Here is an 18,455-nt window from a genome sequence, read left to right on the forward strand (position 1 = left end):
TGGTTCTATCAATTTGTATCTGTTAGCTTCACATGTAAGTGGCCTTTTTGGTAAAGCTATTTGAACGGTGAATATCATATCAAAGCTTATCCTATCCTAAACCTACACACATTTCATAAATGGGGGGATAATCTAGGCTCCAATGACCGTGAACTAACTCAAAACAGAACTGCTATCAGAGCTATGACCTTTTGGGTTACTTGGATTCATTACCACAGTACGCGGTGCATCTATTGTCCAGTCAAAGAGGAGAATTCTTTGTTGTCATGATGACTCAGTGTTAGGATGTTCAAATATATAGCACAGCTGCACAATGATTTATCTTGCAGTCAAATTTCCACATTTAAGAAATCTTTAAATGTCACACTGACTAGTTATATGAGCAAGGTTCACACATGAATTTCCTGATATTAATTTTTGTAGATATGTTGTGTTGCCGCTGTTCAGCAGCAGTGCTAACCACTGTGCCACCATGCTGGATTAAAGTAAACAGACAGGGAGTGAAGGAGTTGCATTTATAATAATTACATTGCATAATATCCAATAATATTTCTGGACAGAAATTGAAGTAGATAAAAAAGGAAAACAGCTTCAGTTAATGTATGCCCATTTGTTCACATCATGAAATTTCCAGTCTTTCACACATAGCATGGTATTCATTATGACTTATACCAGCTCTCCAAAGAACTCTTGGGGATCCTTTCAGAGAAATATTGTTAACAGTATGGTTTGGAGAGAGAGTAGAATATTCAAATATTAGCACACCCTTCTATGCTTGCAGAATGCTTCAAATGCCTTTTAAAACTTGTTGCACTATAGTGATATAAATAAAAAAGGACAGAAAACAGTTGTGCTGAAGACAACACAGGTATAGCGATAGGAGACAAAAGTCACAGGAACAGTACCATTATATATGGTACAGAATAAGTCACATAAACTTCAATGTTAGAAATACCTTAAAAGCCCCGGCTTTAAAAACTGAGTCACACTGAATATTAACAGTAATCTGAAAGACAGCATACAACAAATTTTGCTCAAAATCAAATGGTTTGATGACATATGCTAAAGTAATGCTTGTTTAAAAATAGATTACATGATGTCTGAGAATCAAAATAAGCTTTAATGTCACTGCAAATTTTCATGTCACTTTGGATGTCTATTAGGCTGTACAGCAGTTGCATTTATAACCAACCTTACAATGATGCTGTAACATTTATTTGGGTGAAGATCACTCAAATAGTTCACTTTTAGAAATTACTAAACAAAATAATTGACTTAGTTATGAGAGAATGAAGAAAACATACAGCTTATCAAAAATGACATCTATATGAAGTGTTGAACATAACCATTCAAAATTACCTTGATTGCTTATCAAGGCAAAAATAGCTATTCAACTTGTACAGATAGATGGTCATAAGCAATGAAAGGTTGTTGGTTTCTTGAATATGGCATTTTAAGAAATTAACTTAGCAAAGTACTGTATTAGCTTATTAGGTATTTCATTGAGGAAGTTACTCTTCACTGTCAATCATTTAGATGTGTGCAAATATGTACATGAACGTTGAACGGAGTTTCATAAATTAACACAATAAATGTGTGAGATCAACCCCTTTCTTTGGCAAGAGAGTAGATAATAGCTCAAACATCTCCAGTATTCTCAATTACAGTAGAATAAAAGACAGTAGATTTTCCTATCCATTTATTTTCCTCAATGTATTTATTTTGCAACTTGTGAAAAATGGGAACAAACAAGGAATGTTTAGGACTTATTTTCCTTAATAGCTATTCTACTGGGAACCTTTAAAAGGGATACAGTCCCTATTACATTATATAAACTATTTCACTATATCAATTCAGTGCAGAATGCCAGAAATGGCTTTTAAAATCCCCATAAACTTATTTCAGAAATTACAGTACAAAATTTAATTCCAAAGAATTTTAAAGTACTAATAGTTAGATTTCAGAAACTAAAATGGAAGGTAAAAACAAAAGGTGAAAACAATTTATTTATAAATAAGGGTTTGCACCACATTATTTCAAAGACCATCTGGAACAATACTACAAAGCAACAAGAACTTCAAGTAGTTATAAATATATAGAACACCCATTTCCCCAAAGACAAGATGGCTGCCAACCAGTTTTTATTAAATGAAGATTTTTCATTTCAGGATTAGTTGTCCAGCAACCTAAACTTCAAAATTTTGCAAGTTAAAGCTTTTAACATTGAATAACATTTGGAGAATTACTTGTAGCTCTTGGTACCTACTATATTTTTGAAGAACCAGAAAAGCAACATTGAAAAGTTGAGTGGAAAAAGGTTCAAACACATAGCATAAATGCAATTAATGAATCTGAATAATGATGTATGCAGTACAGTTAACAGTTTAAATGGACTCATTCATGTCGTCATTTTTTATCTTTTATAGTTCAAATATGTACCACTGTAAAATCATGAAAACCATTTGCTAATTGTATGTGATTAGATATTTAATGATGCAATTAAACATGCAGATTTAAATTGTGGTGCAGTTTGGTATTTATCAAGCAAAAGATCAGCCTCTTTTGTCTGTGGAGTCCACTATGTAGGGCGCATCTGTGAAAAGCGGGCCTTGGACCTAGGTTCAACAGAATAAAACAAATTCAGTCCATTTGTTACATGGTTCTGATTCTTCAAAGCACTCTTTAGATTGAATCACGATTGTACTTCACCGTTGTTACTTATATGTTATCTTATAAAGGAAAGTCAGCACTGAAAAGCACGAAGTACAAAGCCAATGAAGAGATGATTTCCAGAGTAGTTTGAAAATGGGTGCATAAAGAATTATAAGTTCTCCTTTGACACTAAGATTTCTCAGTTGACAAGAAAAACACAAAACCGAGAATCTGTTGATCACTTGTTCAGCATTTTGGGTATTTTGATGAGCATAGGTAACCTACTTTAACCAGCAAGTGTTTTCACGAGCACATTCACAGGAAATCCAAGACTGAAAGGAGGTACCTGTGAAGATTAATATTTACTCAAGGATATGAAACCTCAATAAATTTGATCAGCAGAAATTTGCTGTGAAAATATACATTGAGAAAAAATTTCACCAGCCAAGTCTGAATCTGTCATTCTGACCACCAGCAATAACAAAACACTAATTAAAAAAAAAATTCAAGCTCCAGGGTATATGCTTGAATATGATGTAGAGTGACAATCTTGAACTTCCCTTTCTTTTAAGAAAAGTTAACCCGGATATCTGGTCTGACTTTTTGTACTAAAAAATTCAGAACTGAAATACTGAAGAACTTTCTCTGCTTCAAGTATAAAAGGTTGCTTATTTCATTATTTACAATATCTATGAATAAGATTTCCAGTTATTTAAAACACTATCCGATAAAAGTCAAGAACTCAAATTGCATTTATACTTTGCTTTTAACACAGTCAAATGTCACAAGGAGCTTCCAAGTGTGTTGCCAGACAAAAAAAATGACAACGAGCCAAAGAAAGAAAAATGACATCAGCTGATAAGCTTAGTTAAAGAAGTAGGTTTAAGCAGCGTCTAAAAGGAGAAGTGACTCAGAGAGGGCATTGTCAATGTTGGGGTGATGGAAAAGGGGACTGCATATGAAGCCAAAGTTGGAGGCTCTTTTTTCCTTAATTCATGCATCTGATATAATGCTCATCCATACGCCTGTCCTTGCAAGCGATCCTCCATTTGTAGCATTATGGAGGATGAAAGAGAAACTGCCTGTGAACTAGTCAGGAAGGAGTCAACATCTTTGGAAGTGCAGCCAAGCTATCTAAAGAACTGGCACTGACAATGATGAGATCCAACTTCCGTTTACCCAGTAAAAAAAGTCTTCAGGGAAGATGGGTTAGCAACGTAGCTAACATTAGCCATAACAGCAGGAAAGAGGCAAGACAGAAAGAACACATTTATATTACAGTTTGAATACAGGTACCGAGTTCCCACTCAACAATTAAAAATAATTTTTGTACTTTTGATGCAGACTTGAAGCCTTACATCTTGCTTCCATCATGATTGTTAACATTATCATTTTGGTTAAAAAAAATTGTGGCTTAAAGATATTTCACAACAGATTTATTAAAAAATATTAAAAACAATCCAAATAGGAAATATATGAACAATTTCATGGTAGGCATATATTTTTTCTATCCTATGTCAAAGGCTAAGTAGTGTTTTAAAGGTTAACAGCCTGAAGGAAAATAAAGACATTTTCTAAATATGTTGAGAATGTCGTGGTCCACAAGGAAAATTAAAATAAAATGAAAGTTCAATCCAGGCTATGTATTACTTCCATGCTCGGTTCACAAGTAAACTTCTGTGCAGCAAGACTGGGCCAGACAGTCCTACTTAGTTATCAAACAATTTTGATTCTAATGGCTGGGTTTTTAAACATCAAATGTATTTTCAGTGGCTTCCAATGAATCATGAATAGCTGCATGCTTCTCCTATCAACTCAATTCTCCAGAATTAATATTAAGAATTAAGTAGATTACAGACTTGGATTTGGATAGACATTACGCTGATATTCTGTTCACTATTTTGGGCTTCATCAAATTGCAGAATGATTTCAAGATGCACTCTGTACATTAAGCTGCTGAATTGTGTTGCATTATTGAAAAGTTCCTCAAGATTACCAGTGAACAGATTTGATTGCCAAATTAGACTCTAAAGTAATCTGTGACCACAAGAATTGGTGAATCAAGACACATTTAAGTGTCTTTACACAGAAAACAACATCTTTTTCACTACCACTTCATCTTACATTCATGTATCGTACCCTTGCACAACAATAAAGCCACATTCTTCCTTTTGTTTCCTGTCTCTACTAGAGACTCAGTCGGTCTCTGCTCAGTACTGACAGATGGTTCACTGGGAGACCTGTTGCATGTGTAAGAGAATTTGTGTAGGCTTTTCACTTCACTGTCTCGAACAGCATTTAACAGTATTAGGTTCTTATGTAATGGTTTCAGCAGCAAAGAAGTTTATAGGAGCGTCAGAAAGAGTTTTGGTGGATCAGAAAAACTTAGTTTTAATCCTTAAGTCCCAAAAATAAGAAGGATGGAGAGTGGTAACTGGTCCCACTACTACCTTCACCATGAAAGATAAACTCAAGATAGTAAAACTTCCAGATAGTTTACAAGGAAGCTTTCACTGTAGCTGTCGATGTCAAAGATGAGAATGAATTAAGTTCTGTTCACAGCAAGTGCATGATTTGTGCTCTGCTGAATTTTTTTTTATGGAATTGACATCACTTTCAAACCTATTACTGCTTATTTAGTTGTCTTGATTAATTAATGTGTATCATTTCCTTTTTTTAAAATTATGAACAAACAAAAGATTCAAACAAGTGAGTAGTAAATCTCATCTCCAAACTCTGTGGTCTGGGGCTTGGCTCCTCCCACTGCAACTGGATCCAGGACTTTCTAACCCACAAACTGCAATCAGCAACACCTCCACGATCATCCTAAACACTGGTGCCCCTCAACGTTGTGTCCTCAGCCCCTTGCTATACTCCTTACACATCTTTGAATGTGTGGCCAAATTCCCCTCCAACTCGATTTTCAAGTTTGCTGATGACACAACCATTGTGGGTTAGATCTCAAACAATAATGAGACGTACTACAGGAAAGAGATGGAGAATCTGGTGAACTGGTGTGGCGACAATAATCTTAATTTAACCGATTTACCTTGTATTTTGTGATGAATTATTCGGACGAGAAGTTGTTGGTGAACAGGCTTTAAGCTGGGACTCCAATCTGCAGTAAATGCCACCAGCAAACTGTAAAAAATGAATTATATTTTAAATTAGTGAAGATTATGGGCTTATCTAGCTATATATTTACATTGTATTACACAGTATTTGCAAACTAGAAACAGGGACATTCGACCCAAAGATCCATGCTCCAAGCAAGCTACCTCTCACTCTTCTTCATTTAACACCATCAATATGCCTTTCCATTCCTTTTTTCCCCTCATGGTTATGCAATTTCTCCACAAGTGCTACTGGTTTCAGCTAGTCCTCATGGTAGCAGATTTCATATTCTAACCACTCTCTGGGCAAAAAAGTTTCTCCTAAATTTCCTATTGGCTTTATTGGTGACTGGTGGCCCCCATTTCTGATCTTCTCCTAAAGTGAGAACATCATCTTTACATATACTCTGTTAAACCCTTTCATATGGTGGAGGGGCTGAATGGCCTATTCCAGTTACTACTTCTTATGGTCTTATAATCTTAAATAGCTTGATCAGAACATGTTATCTATCTTCTCTTTTCTAGATTAAATAATATTGACTTGTTCAATCTTTCCTGATAGGTATAAATTCTCAGTTTTGGTAGCGTCCTAGCAAATCCTTTTCACACCTTCTACAGTCTCTGTATCCCCAGGGTGCAGAAGGAGCCCATCAGGATTGTACCAATTCTACTACAGAGCATCTTACCCCATTCCCACAACCCACACATTTACCCTACCAATCCCCCTAACCTACACATTTTGGTACACTAAAGGGGCAATTTAACATGGTCAATCCACTTAACCTGCACATCTTTGAACTATGAGGGGAAACCAGAGTACCCAGAGGAAACCTCATGCAGATACAGGGAGAACCCATAAATTCCAAACAGTCACCCAAAACTGGGATCAAACCCAGGTCCCTGGTGCTGTGAGGCAGCAGTGCTAACTACTGTGCTACCCCACATAAATGGAGACCAGAACTTCAGCTCTGGCCTAACCAAAGTTCTATACAAGTTTAAGCCAACTTCTCTGCTTTTCAATTTAATGCTCCTTTCTATCAACTTCCTGTCTAAATAGATACTGACTGAGAAATCAAGGTATTGTATTTACTTTACCATTCTGCAATGTTAGTGTCAAAAGAATACAATTCTTGAACAATTGTTTGTGCCAAAAGTGATTCAGGTATAAATCAGAGTCAAGCAATAAAGTCCACACAAGTAAGTATTGATCCTGGAAACTCTTATTTTTCTCTCTCTAAGCTCTTGAGCTCCCTGATGCAATGTAATCCTTCAATGTAGTCTGATGTTCACACACTTTCCCAGTATCAAAGTTAAAGGTTTTCAAATCCTCTTGCAAACATTTTTTTTTAACTCAATAGATTGTCACAGTAGCCTTTCAGCATCTGCAAGTTGTTCACACAAGAGACTCTTTGAACATGACAACCTACACCAGAAATAGATGATCAAGCCACCTTTGTGTGACGTGTTAGTTGACTTGACAATTTAGTATCAAGTGCTTCGAAGTCTGGAATTTTACCTTCCATTTAATACTCAAAATTCACTGAAGACAATGAGAATTAAAAGCATTGAAGCTTTGTCATGTCTGCTTAAGACATACATAGGATATCCTAACAAATGCTATGCAACCAGGCCAGAAAAAGCTGAAAAATCTCAGCACGCCAGACAGCATCAGTGCTGAGAGAATAGAGCCAACATTTCGAGTCTAGACGTGAAATGTTAGCTCTATTCTGATCTAGACTCGAAACAGTCCCTATTCTCTCCCCACAGAGGCTGTCAGACCTGCTGAGATTTTCCAGCTTTTTCTGTTTTTATTTCAGATTCCAGCATTCGCAATATTTTGCTTTTATCTATCTAATTTAAATTTTGCCAGTGTCCATTTGTATGTGGATTTTGGTTATTGATCCTGACCCAAGCTCATCACATTAATTTGCAACCTGTTCCATTTTTCTCTTTACCCCTCCATTCCCAATCCAAGACCCATTTCTCCTCTTGTTATGCCCCTCCTTTTAGCTCTCCCCTCTATGGTACTGTTCTTCCAGCACTTCCTTCAATACTCCTTAACCTTCCTACTCCAGCTGCCTGTCTAAGGTTTGACTGCCTCTTAAACAAGTCCACAGTTTCTGTCTTGGCATCCCCTATAGAATGCAAAGAGCTTATCATTGCTTCATTACAAATGACAACCTCAATTTATCCATTCTACTTTCTTGCTAAACCTTCTGCCTCATAAAGCTTCTGGAAACTGATCTTGCTGATTGGCTGTGTGTCAAACTTGTTCATCCCAGTGTCCAGAGTGAATTCTGCCAGTGATCAGCTATCATCACTCCTTTCAGCATCTCTCTGCAGAATATCAGTCCATTTGAGAACAAGACCTTTGCTATCCAATGGATAATTGCATTATCATGGCCTTAATGAAAACCTGACCTCTGAAATCACTGAGGATGAGAAACTGCGGAGCACAATCACCATTTCAATTTATCATGACCTCTTGTCTCTTGTGTTCATTACTCTCCTGTCTACCTTTAATCCTCCCTACAGCTTCACTATTCCCATTATATTAATCACAGATAAGACGATCTCTGGTCAATTCCTTGAATGTCCATCCACATCTATCTTCTACAACTGAAGCCCATTCACTTCTGCATCTGTCCTGAAAAAAAATTCATAACTCTCACAATCACAAATCCGTCTAGTCTTTAGACACTCATTCACCATGGTATTTATATTGCTACTGATCTGCTCAACTGCATACTCGCTTCCACTTTCAGGGCTCTAGGCCCCATTAAAATCACCGCACACACTAGGCCTTTCCCATTTCTTCAGTATAGCCTTCACCCCCACGCCACATCACCCATTCCACCCTCACCCCCGTCTTAGGTCTAAGGCAGCGGTCTCCAAATAGTCGACAGGTCAATCCTGGAGTCTCAAAATTGATTGTCATTGGTGGCCGAACTGCTGTCAAAAATGGGTGAGACTCTGGCTTTTCGTGATGAGCAATTCAGCTCATCATGGACTAAACTGGGTGAAGATAAAATGATGAGCAAGAAGTCAGAGACCTCCATTTACCAAGATCAGGAAAGCGAATTTCCTTTTATGAATGTCAAAGGCAATTCTGTCAACAGAATAAAAGCCTTGAGTAAATTTCCTTTAAACAGTGTCATTCAGATAAAGGACGTTGGGGGGTTAAAGGAAATGTTGAAAGTTCAACAGCCACTCTTTTCAAAACCTGTGGCAAAAGGCAAGGTAACAAAAATGCATCTTTTCATATTAGCTATCTGCTGGCAAAACATAAGAAACAGGTCACTGAAGGCTAAATTATCAAGGAGGCTGTGATGGATTGCTTGTTCGAAGATTTTAAAAACAAAGGTAAAATTATAACACCCAACAAGAGCCTAATGTAACCAGAAAGGTGGAATTGTTGTCAGCAAATACACCAAGAATGATCAGTCTGTAAATGTTTCTCACTGCAGTTTTGAGTCAGTAGATATGATGCATATGGCCCAGAAAACAAAGATGCAACAACAAAGAAGGACTTCCTCACTCTCTTGCCACTCTTGAGGATGTCTATAACCAATTTAAAAGGTATTCAACTGAGAAAAACATTCCAATCAAGAAACTGATATCAATTACGACTTATGATACACCATCAGTGCTGGGTGTCAACACAAGTTTTGTAGCACTTCGCAGAAAATGATCCTGAATTCTTCTTCCTTTGACAATTATCACTGTTATCCAACAACAAGCGCTGGCGAGCAAGATTATTGATTTTTTTCATGTAATGCAATTATTGTGAAGATGGTCAACTTTTGTGTTAGACTTCTGCTTGATGTCACCTATGTTGAGCTAATCCTTCATGCAGGTCTGATGTGGTTAAGTTGAGGAAGAGTCCCCCAGAGGGTTTTAGATCTGCTTCCTGAAATTGTCATCTTTCTTAAATCAAGAAATGGAGGTGTACAGCGAACTGTCAGATGTGTGTTTACTAGACTTGGCGCTTCTTATCGACAAGTGCAAAATTGAACAAGCTGAACCATGAAGTGCAGGGGAGGGATAGAGACCTGTCGTACATGATCAGGATGTGGGTATGCCGGCGTTGGACTGGCGTAAACACAGTAAAAAGTCTGACAACACCAGGTTTTAGTCCAACCTATTTATTTGATAATATTCTCACAAGCTTTCGAGGGGACAGCCTCTTCGTCAGGTGAATGGAGAGTTCTGGCCTCAGACAGAGCATATAAAGCACAGACAGTTTAGAGATTACTGATTAAAATGTGAATCCTTACACCTAACCTGCTGTTCAAGACCTGAAGTGGCTGACGTCAGCCACTATTACCAAAGATTCGTCTGCCTTTGCTGTTTTCCTTTCTTCCCCTTGCCCACTAGGCCAAATTTCCTATAAAGATTCCCTTCTGCCCTAGTCAAAACTTGTGTCTTTTTCTTCTTTCTTTCCCATCTCCCATCATGCTCTCTCCGAGTTCACCATGTCTATAAGATTCACCTCCTGCTCTTTCGACCCTATTCCCCCTAAACTACTAGCTACCCAATTTCCCCTGTCGTTCAAGTCTGCTGTCTTCATCCATCTCCTTAAAAAACAAACAAACCTTGTTTCCCTGTTCTTGCAAACTACTGCCTCAATTCCAACTTCCCTTTCAAAGAACAAAGAACAGCGCAGCACAGGAAACAGGCCCTTCGGCCCTACAAGCCTGTGCCGCCCATTTTAACACACTCAGTGAGTGTCTTATTCGAGTCTTTACGTTGCTCGATGTTTTTGTCTATCTCTAGTGGAACTCCACAATAAAGGCAGTGGAAATTTAGGGAATTATATGTACGCCAAATTAAGGGAGATCCAATTAAGGGACAATTTATTGACGCCAATCAGCCTAAAAAGCACGTTTTTGGGATGTGGGAGGAAACCGGAGTACCCAGAGAAAACCCAAGCAAACAAAGGGAGAATGTGCAAACTCCCAGAGACATTGATCCAAGACCCAGGTCCCTGTAATTGTACAGCAGACAGTGACAGTCACTGAGCTGACGTGTTGCCCGTCAATCGGTCCAGAGTAAGCGTACATGAACGGATGTGAAGCACTGGGCAACTCTCGAAGCAACACCCAAGAGCAACCCTTGTACGACCCAGCGCGTATATGAACCTTGTTGGCCAACAAGGTGGACCGAACCGCCTGTGGATGTAAAAGGAGACATCAATAAACATAAATAGACATACAACAGGCTTTACAGACAATGATGGAGTCCTCCATATAAGTTCATATGGCCTCCTGGCAGGCTGTGAGCCCTACTGTCTGACAAGTGACAAGCTTGTCTTGCGGCATAGATAATCTATCATTCGTCATTGAAGATCCCCAATAGCTCCAATGTAAGTGACAAGTGAGCCTTGAAATTTGTTGGACGACTGATGGGAATCTATTAATTCCCAGGAACGTCATGAGGGTCTTGATCTTCAATTAGAACATTTGTTTGTATCACTCCATTTCCAGTCTGCTCGTGTGACTATCCAGGTAAGTCTTAAACAACCCTAGCGTGCCTGCGTCCACCACCCTACTTAGCAGTGCATTCCAGGCCCCCACCACCCTCTGTGCAAAAAATGTCCCTCTGACATCTGAGTTATACCTCGCCCCTCTCACCTTGAGCCCGTGACCCCTCGTGATCGTCGCCTCGGACCTGGGAAAAGCTTCCCACTGTTAACTCTATCTATATCCTTCATAATTTTGTATACCTCTATTAGGTCTCTCCTCATTCTCCGTCTTTCCAGGGAGAACAACCTCAATTTACCCAATCTCTCCTCATAGCTAAGACCAGGCAACATCCCGGTAAACCTCCTCTGCACTCTCCCTAAAGTCTCCACGTCTTTCTGGTAGTGCGGCAACCAGAACTGGACACAGTACTCCAAATGTGGCCTAACCAACGTTCTATACAGCTGCAACATAAGAACATAAGAACATAAGAAATAGGAGCAGGAGTAGGCCATCTGGCCCTTCGAGCCTGCCCCGCCATTCAATAAGATCATGGCTGATCTGTCGTGGCTCAGTTCCACTTTCCCGCCCTCTCCCCATAACCCTTAATCCCCTCTCTTATCAAAAACCCATCAACCCGCTTCTTAAAAATATTTAGCGAGGCAGCCTCCACCACTTCAACGGGCAGAGAATTCCAGAGATTCACCACCCTTTGAGTGAAGAAGTTCCTCATCAGACTCCAGCTTTTATACTCTATACCCCTTCCTATAAAGGCAAGCATACCATATGCCTTCTTCACCACCTTCTCCACCTGTGCTGCCACCTTCAAGGATTTGTGGACTTGCACACCTAGGTCCCTCTGTGTTTCTATACACTTGATGGTCCTAAATCTTTTCTTCTCTAAATTTTTTGTGAATGTATTATCACCTCACAAATCCACGCTAATCTTTTCCGACCTCCATGTTTGAATTTCTCGGTCACATTACCAAGATGGCTCATATCAAAGTCACAAATGATATTCTACATGACTGTGACAAAGGTAAACTCTCTGTTTGTCCTTCTTGCCCCGTGTCCATTGATCCTCCTCCAAGCCTCTCCACCATCGTCCAACTTGGTGGGACTTGTATGAATCTATCCAAAGTCTGAGTCACCCTGCAATGGTTTCTCTTCCCACATCATAATCTCTGATATCTCCCAGCATTTATAATTGGCCCCCTATTTCTCATATATATGCTGACTCCGGGTAACATCAACCAAAAACATGTCATCTGCCACATGTATGCTGGTGATATCCATCATCCAATTTCTACATCAAGACCAATCTCAACCCCTTCATTGTGTCTGAATTGTTGTAATGCTTGTCCAACATCTAGCACAGGATGAGCAGAAATTTTATCCACCTAAATAATGGGAAGGCTGAAGCCATTGTTTTTCATTCCTTTCACAAATGTTCCTAACCACCAAATTTATTCTCTTCTCTGGCAACCATCTGAGGCTGAATCAGTTGATCACAAACTGTATCAGACTTGACTTCAAGTTGAGTCTACAACCACACATTGGTGTCATCACTAAGGCTACCATAACATTGCCCAACTCCGCCCCTGCCTCAGTTCACCTGCTGCTGAAACTCTCATCCATACCTTTGATATCTCTAGACTTGACTATTCCAAGCCAGCTTAAACCTTCCTCTGTAAATCTAAGATCATCCAAGACTCTGTTGTCCATGTCTAAATTTTCACCAAACCTCATTCATCCAGTTAAGCAACAACTCTATTTTAAAACATCATTGTTTTCAAATCCTTCTAATCCTGGCTTTCTAACTGAAATATACAAGATTCTGAGGGCACTTAGTAGGGTACATGTTGAGAGGATATTTCCCCTTGTAAGGCAATCTAGAACTCAGGGGCCACGATTTAAAAATAAGGCGTCTCAAACCATTTGCGACTGAGATCAGGAAGAATTTCTTCTCTCAGAGAGCCATTAGTCTTTGGAATTCTCTTCCCCAGAGAGTAGTGATTAAATTCAAGCCACAGTTTGACAACTTTCTGATCTATAAGGGAGTCGAGAGTTGTGGAGACAAGAAAGAAAGTTAAGGCCATAATCAAGACCACCATGATCCTACTGAATGGTGGAATAGACTTGATGGGCTGTATTACCTACCCTTGCCCTATTTCTTCTGATCTCTCTTGCTCGTATTTCTTTTGATCTCCCTAACTGCGTAACCTCCTCCACACAATCCTGTGAGATATTTGCATTAAATCATCCAAAAAAAAGTCACTTCTCTTGAAAAAAAGAGTAGTGATCTAATAGCAAAAACAGTTAAAGAAAATTATGTAAGATTTTGATAGAGTGGCTGGAGAGAGAATGTTTCCATTTGTAGAAAGATCATAACTAGAGGCCATCAATGTAAGATAAGAACATAAGAAATAGGAGCAGGAGTAGGCCATCTAGCCCTTCGAGCCTGCCCCACCATTCAATAAGATCATGGCTGATCTGTTGTGGCTCAGTTCCACATTCCCGCCCTCTCCCCATAACCCTTAATCCACTTGCTTATCAAAAACCTATCAACCCACGTCTTAAATATATTTAGCGAGGCAGCCTTCACCACTTCAACGGGCAGAGAATTCCAGAGATTCACCACCCTTTGAGTGAAGAAGTTCCTCCTCAACTCTGTTCTAAACCACCCCCCCTTTATCTTGAGGCTGTGCCCTCTAGTCCTACTGTCCTTTCTGAGTGGGAAGAGTCTCTCCACCTCTATCCTATCCATCCCATTCATCATCTTATATGTCTCAATGAGATCTCCCCTCATTCTTCTAAACTCTAACGAGTACAAGCCTAGTTTATTCAGCCTCTCCTCATAGTTCAACCCCCTCAACTCCGGTATCAGCCTAGTAAACCTCTGCGCTCCCTCCAAGGCCAAAATATCCTTGCGTAAGTGCGGCGACCAAAACTGCACACAGTACTCCAGCTGCGGCCTCACCAGTGCCCTGTACAGTTGCAGCAAGACCTCCCTACTTTTATATTCAATCCCCCTCGCTATGAAGGCCAGCATCCCATTAGCCTTCCTGACCACCTGCTGCACCTGCAGGCTGGGTTTTTGCGACTCATGCACAAGGACCCCGAGGTCCCTCTGCACCGTCGCGTGCTGCAGTTTTCCGCCACGTAAGTAATAGTCCTTCCTACCATTATTCCTACCAAAGTGGACAACTTCACACTTGCCAACATTAAATTCCATTTGCCAGTTCCTGGCCCATTCGCCCAGCCTATCTAGATCCTTCTGCAGACTTTCCACACCCTCCGTAGAATTTGCCGTTCCACCAATCTTGGTGTCATCAGCAAATTTCGACACCATACACTCGGTTCCCTCCTCCAGATCATTAATCATCAAGAAATACAATAGGGAACACAGTAAAAATTTCATTATCCAAAATGTGGTGAGAATTTGGAATCCAATACTACAGAGAGTGTTTGAAGCAAACATTTTCGATGCATTTAAAAACAAGCTAGATGAGCATATAAAGAAGAAAGGGTGTTCTGATGATAGGTTTAGATTAGCAAAGAGTGAAGCAGAAATGCAGGCATTTATTAGTTGGGCCAAATGGACTATTTAGGTCTTGGATCCTATGTAATTCCCTAATTCTGGCTTCCTGAGCATCCTCAATTTTAAATCACATCATTGATATCTCTCTTTAGCTGTCTGGGTCCAAAATGTTGGCATTTTCTTCCTAAAATGTTATCACCTCTCTTCCTTCCTTCAAGGCATTCTTTAAAATCTTATGGTTTTGAAACATTTTGTCAACTTCCTTAACATCTCTTCCTGTAGTTTGGTGTCATTTAAAAAAATATTTCGTCTGCAAAAGGCCTTAGAACATTTTATCACAATTTAGACGCCACACAAATGCAAATTGTTGTTGGTCCAGGTTTCAATACCATATAGCAGAATAGCCAGAAGACAGATTTATTCATTTCCAATTATTATACACATGCCCAGTTAATTCACTGAATATGGTTCCTGCATTTCTCAACATAGAATTTGGTCGGTCAATTAGAGAGGAATTAACAGGTAATATTGATCCTACATCGCAAAATGTTTACGTGGCTATTGAAAATCTTACTGCCATAATGTGCAATCATCAGCGTCCTCTTAGATGACAGTTAGGCCAAATTCATTTGCAAGCTAGTGAGATGCTTTTGCAGAGTTGTTTAAACTGCTTTTCATATTGCTGATGATGCAGTATTTGTGACACAAAAGAGATCGTCTTAATAAGTGTTTGTACAGTTTTATACTGACGGTGTATCTGCATAAATTCTGCTATGGTGAAATTTCTATGATCACCAGTTGTCTTACTTTGGGTGATCGGAACTTTTGCTTTGGAATATAATTCACAATAATCCAAATATAAAGGAATTACTGGAAAGATTTGTGGTACAACACAAGATATTTTAATATAGTGCTAGGAAATCAAAGGTCGTTTTAAGGGATTTATATTTGTATGGGTAAACTTTAGAAATAACATACAGTTTTAGGTAGGTTTGATTTAATGTTTCTGTGCCCGCAAGAGAGTTGTAGTTAGATTTCATGCTGAACAAAAGTGTTTGTCTACGTGAGGGTTAGTTTCAATTCCAGCTGAGGTTCTACTGTGATAGAGAGCGCTACGCATGAAGAATAAATACCATTGCTTAGTAACTAGGGGTCTGTAATGTAAATTAATCAGCTTCTTTTGTTCCTTAGTTTTTAGTTGAAAGCTATCAGCAGTGGCAGGAAGTTGGAGACTGGGAAGGAGCTAGAAAGCAGCTCTCCTCAATGCTGGAAAAGCTGTACATGGAGAAAGCCTAATCCAGTTGGACAATCCAGAGACCCAGCAAACTGTGACAGAAAGAAGATTTCAGAAAACCGAAGTTAAATCAACAGAGGCTTAGTTCAAGATAACTTAAGAAAGAGGGGACCAAGTGCTCAGAGTTAAAAAGACAATTGCATTTACTTAGATTTAAAGTAGGGAGCAAACTTTCAGAGATAACTGAAATGCTTAAAGTAATTTTAATAAGAATCAAGGACTTGAAAGTTAAAGCAGTTGGAGCCAGGGTTCCATTCTAGGGGTGTCCTGTCCAGTTATAACATCAACTGGGATCATAAAAATATGAAATAGTGGGCCCAATCTTCCATAGAAGAACAATAACCGTCGGATTTCCATTCCTACTAGTTAGTTTATCCAATGAATAAGTAAGCTGGACAGACCAAGCAATTCCCATGTCTGAAGAAGTGGTTAGGGCAATACAACTAGCCTCCGCAGAACTGAATTAGAAGAGGGAAAAATCAAACAGATTTGCTGTTCCCAATTGCTATCCTCTCTTGCATGAATGCATGAATAAAGTGGCAGGATTGGTATTGGCTCAGCTATCGCCTGTAGTCCTTCCAGTTCCTGAATAATATGGACAATTAGCAAACAGCCAATGTTTTTGGGGGTTGGGGAGGTGGCAAGAGAAAAATAGATCACTAACTCTGCAAACTTATTGTAATTCTGATTATGCTATCCAGGAAATACAAATGTGACAGTAGATTAATGTGGCACTGAGGAAACGTTTACATGCTTAAAAATTGCGGAAGCAGGGACATTACCAGAAACGTGACAGCAGTAGGCTTCTCACATACAAAAGCAGCGCTGAAGGACTTCAAAGCATCATGGAAGTTGATTGGGGGGTGGGGGCGTTGGGGCTGGTGGGGGTGGTGGTGGTGGTAGTAGTAGTAAAGAATTCCAGTATCAGGCCCTTCATTTCAGTTTTACCATAATAAGAAAAACTAGGTTAAGATAATTATAAAGTGCCTTATGTATGTATAGTAAGAACTCACAATGTGTTTGGAACAATACATGCAAAGGTATTATAAACTGTATATCCACAAATTAACCAAGTATTATAAGCCTAAACTGTATTTTCAACCCTGTCTTGTGTGCCTTGGCCAACTTCATTCTGAATGCAGCATGATGGGAAATACAGTGGTAGACAGGCCAAATTCTATTAATACAATGGAGCACAGAATGGCAGCTTCCCTTATCTGTTTCTGGGCATGCGAGAGACAAGTTTAATCACAGGCCTGGTATGTAAGGGAGTGGATTCATTCACGGGTAGCGAAGCTGGCACAGTCTCTCAAGTTCCAACAAAAGAGTGACTCCTTTCACCAATTAATTACAGATGTTAATAATGGCCTTGGTTACTGGTAATGACATGGGTTAGGTTTCCAAGGTAAAGGGGAAGGAAGCTAATAAGTTCCAATTAGTTCATGGGCAATAAGCTAATAAGTTCCTATTCCTGTTGACAGGAGAACATTATTGGCTAAGGTAATAATGTGTAATGTTGTGATTGGGCTCTCCAGTCTGATTGATGAGATTAGGCAGGATATTGAAGTGTTAATACATATTATATATATATAATTTTTCAGGGCAATATTAGGTCAGCGAGCACAGTCATCCCTCAATGACTGTGTGTCTCTTCTGATGCATGCATTAGCAAATAAATTCCTTTTCATTTTTTAAATATACGCTGTATTTTGCAGTCTAGGTATTGGTTGAGTGAGGGCACTCCGAGGGGAACTCCCTTCAGAAAATTCCTGTTACAGAAATGTATGGCATTTAATCCAATATAATTTAACAAGATGAGGTTATAATATGAATACATTAGATATGATAATCAGCATAGCATGGAATTAAGCCTATACATATCCTTAAACTATTATAGTTGCTGACAAAGGAAGGTGCGAATTCAATTAGTCTTTAAAACTTTTTTTTTGCTATTTTTAAAGATATGCTGAACCTGTCTTAAACCAAGTTGTCATTCTCTGAATGGGAACCAAATTTTAAAGCCAGTATCAGTTGTTCACCAGTATACAAGTAGCTGAGTGTACATGAAAGAGTTTTCTTGTTTCAAAATTTTTTTGTTAGGAATATGACATAGGTGAAGACCCCTTTAAAATTATCCGGTCACTTAAAAACAAGTGCATCGACAACAGGTCACAACAATGTGGTCCTTTACTCCCACTCCTCCCATCCAAAATGCATCTTTCTATTAAGATGAGCCAATGCACAGATAGCCACAAATCAAATTAATAGGAAATGTTGCTGTTACAGAAGAAAATTATTAAGTCACACTCTTCAAGAGTTTATTAGAAGGAGTTCTTTAGAAGGATGAGATGGGATCTTATTGAGTACTGCAAGGCCTGGATAGAGTGAATGTG

The 18,455-nt window shown here is 39.1% G+C and overlaps 1 protein-coding gene across 9 annotated transcripts in view; it reads right to left on the reverse strand.

Annotated features, from left to right (window-relative positions):
- Nucleotides 1–610: 610 nt before the first annotated feature.
- sanbr (SANT and BTB domain regulator of CSR) overlaps nucleotides 611–18,455 on the reverse strand; it is a 139,232-nt gene continuing 121,387 nt past the window's right edge. For 8 of the 9 annotated variants that reach the window (XM_080200376.1, XM_080200375.1, XM_080200371.1 and 5 more), the window contains 2 exons: nucleotides 5,702–5,793; nucleotides 611–2,615 (listed from right to left, as the gene is read on the reverse strand). In XM_080200376.1, the coding sequence (XP_080056502.1) occupies nucleotides 2,579–2,615; nucleotides 5,702–5,793 (129 nt within the window). In that variant the 3' untranslated portion in view covers nucleotides 611–2,578. Of the gene's footprint in view, nucleotides 2,616–5,701; nucleotides 5,794–18,455 lie in introns of those variants that run through there. The other variant, XR_013888264.1, reaches the window with a different exon arrangement.

Source organism: Carcharhinus amblyrhynchos, chromosome 12, assembly GCF_965287045.1.
Source record: "Carcharhinus amblyrhynchos chromosome 12, sCarAmb.v2.hapA, whole genome shotgun sequence".
Lineage (NCBI taxonomy): Eukaryota > Metazoa > Chordata > Chondrichthyes > Carcharhiniformes > Carcharhinidae > Carcharhinus > Carcharhinus amblyrhynchos.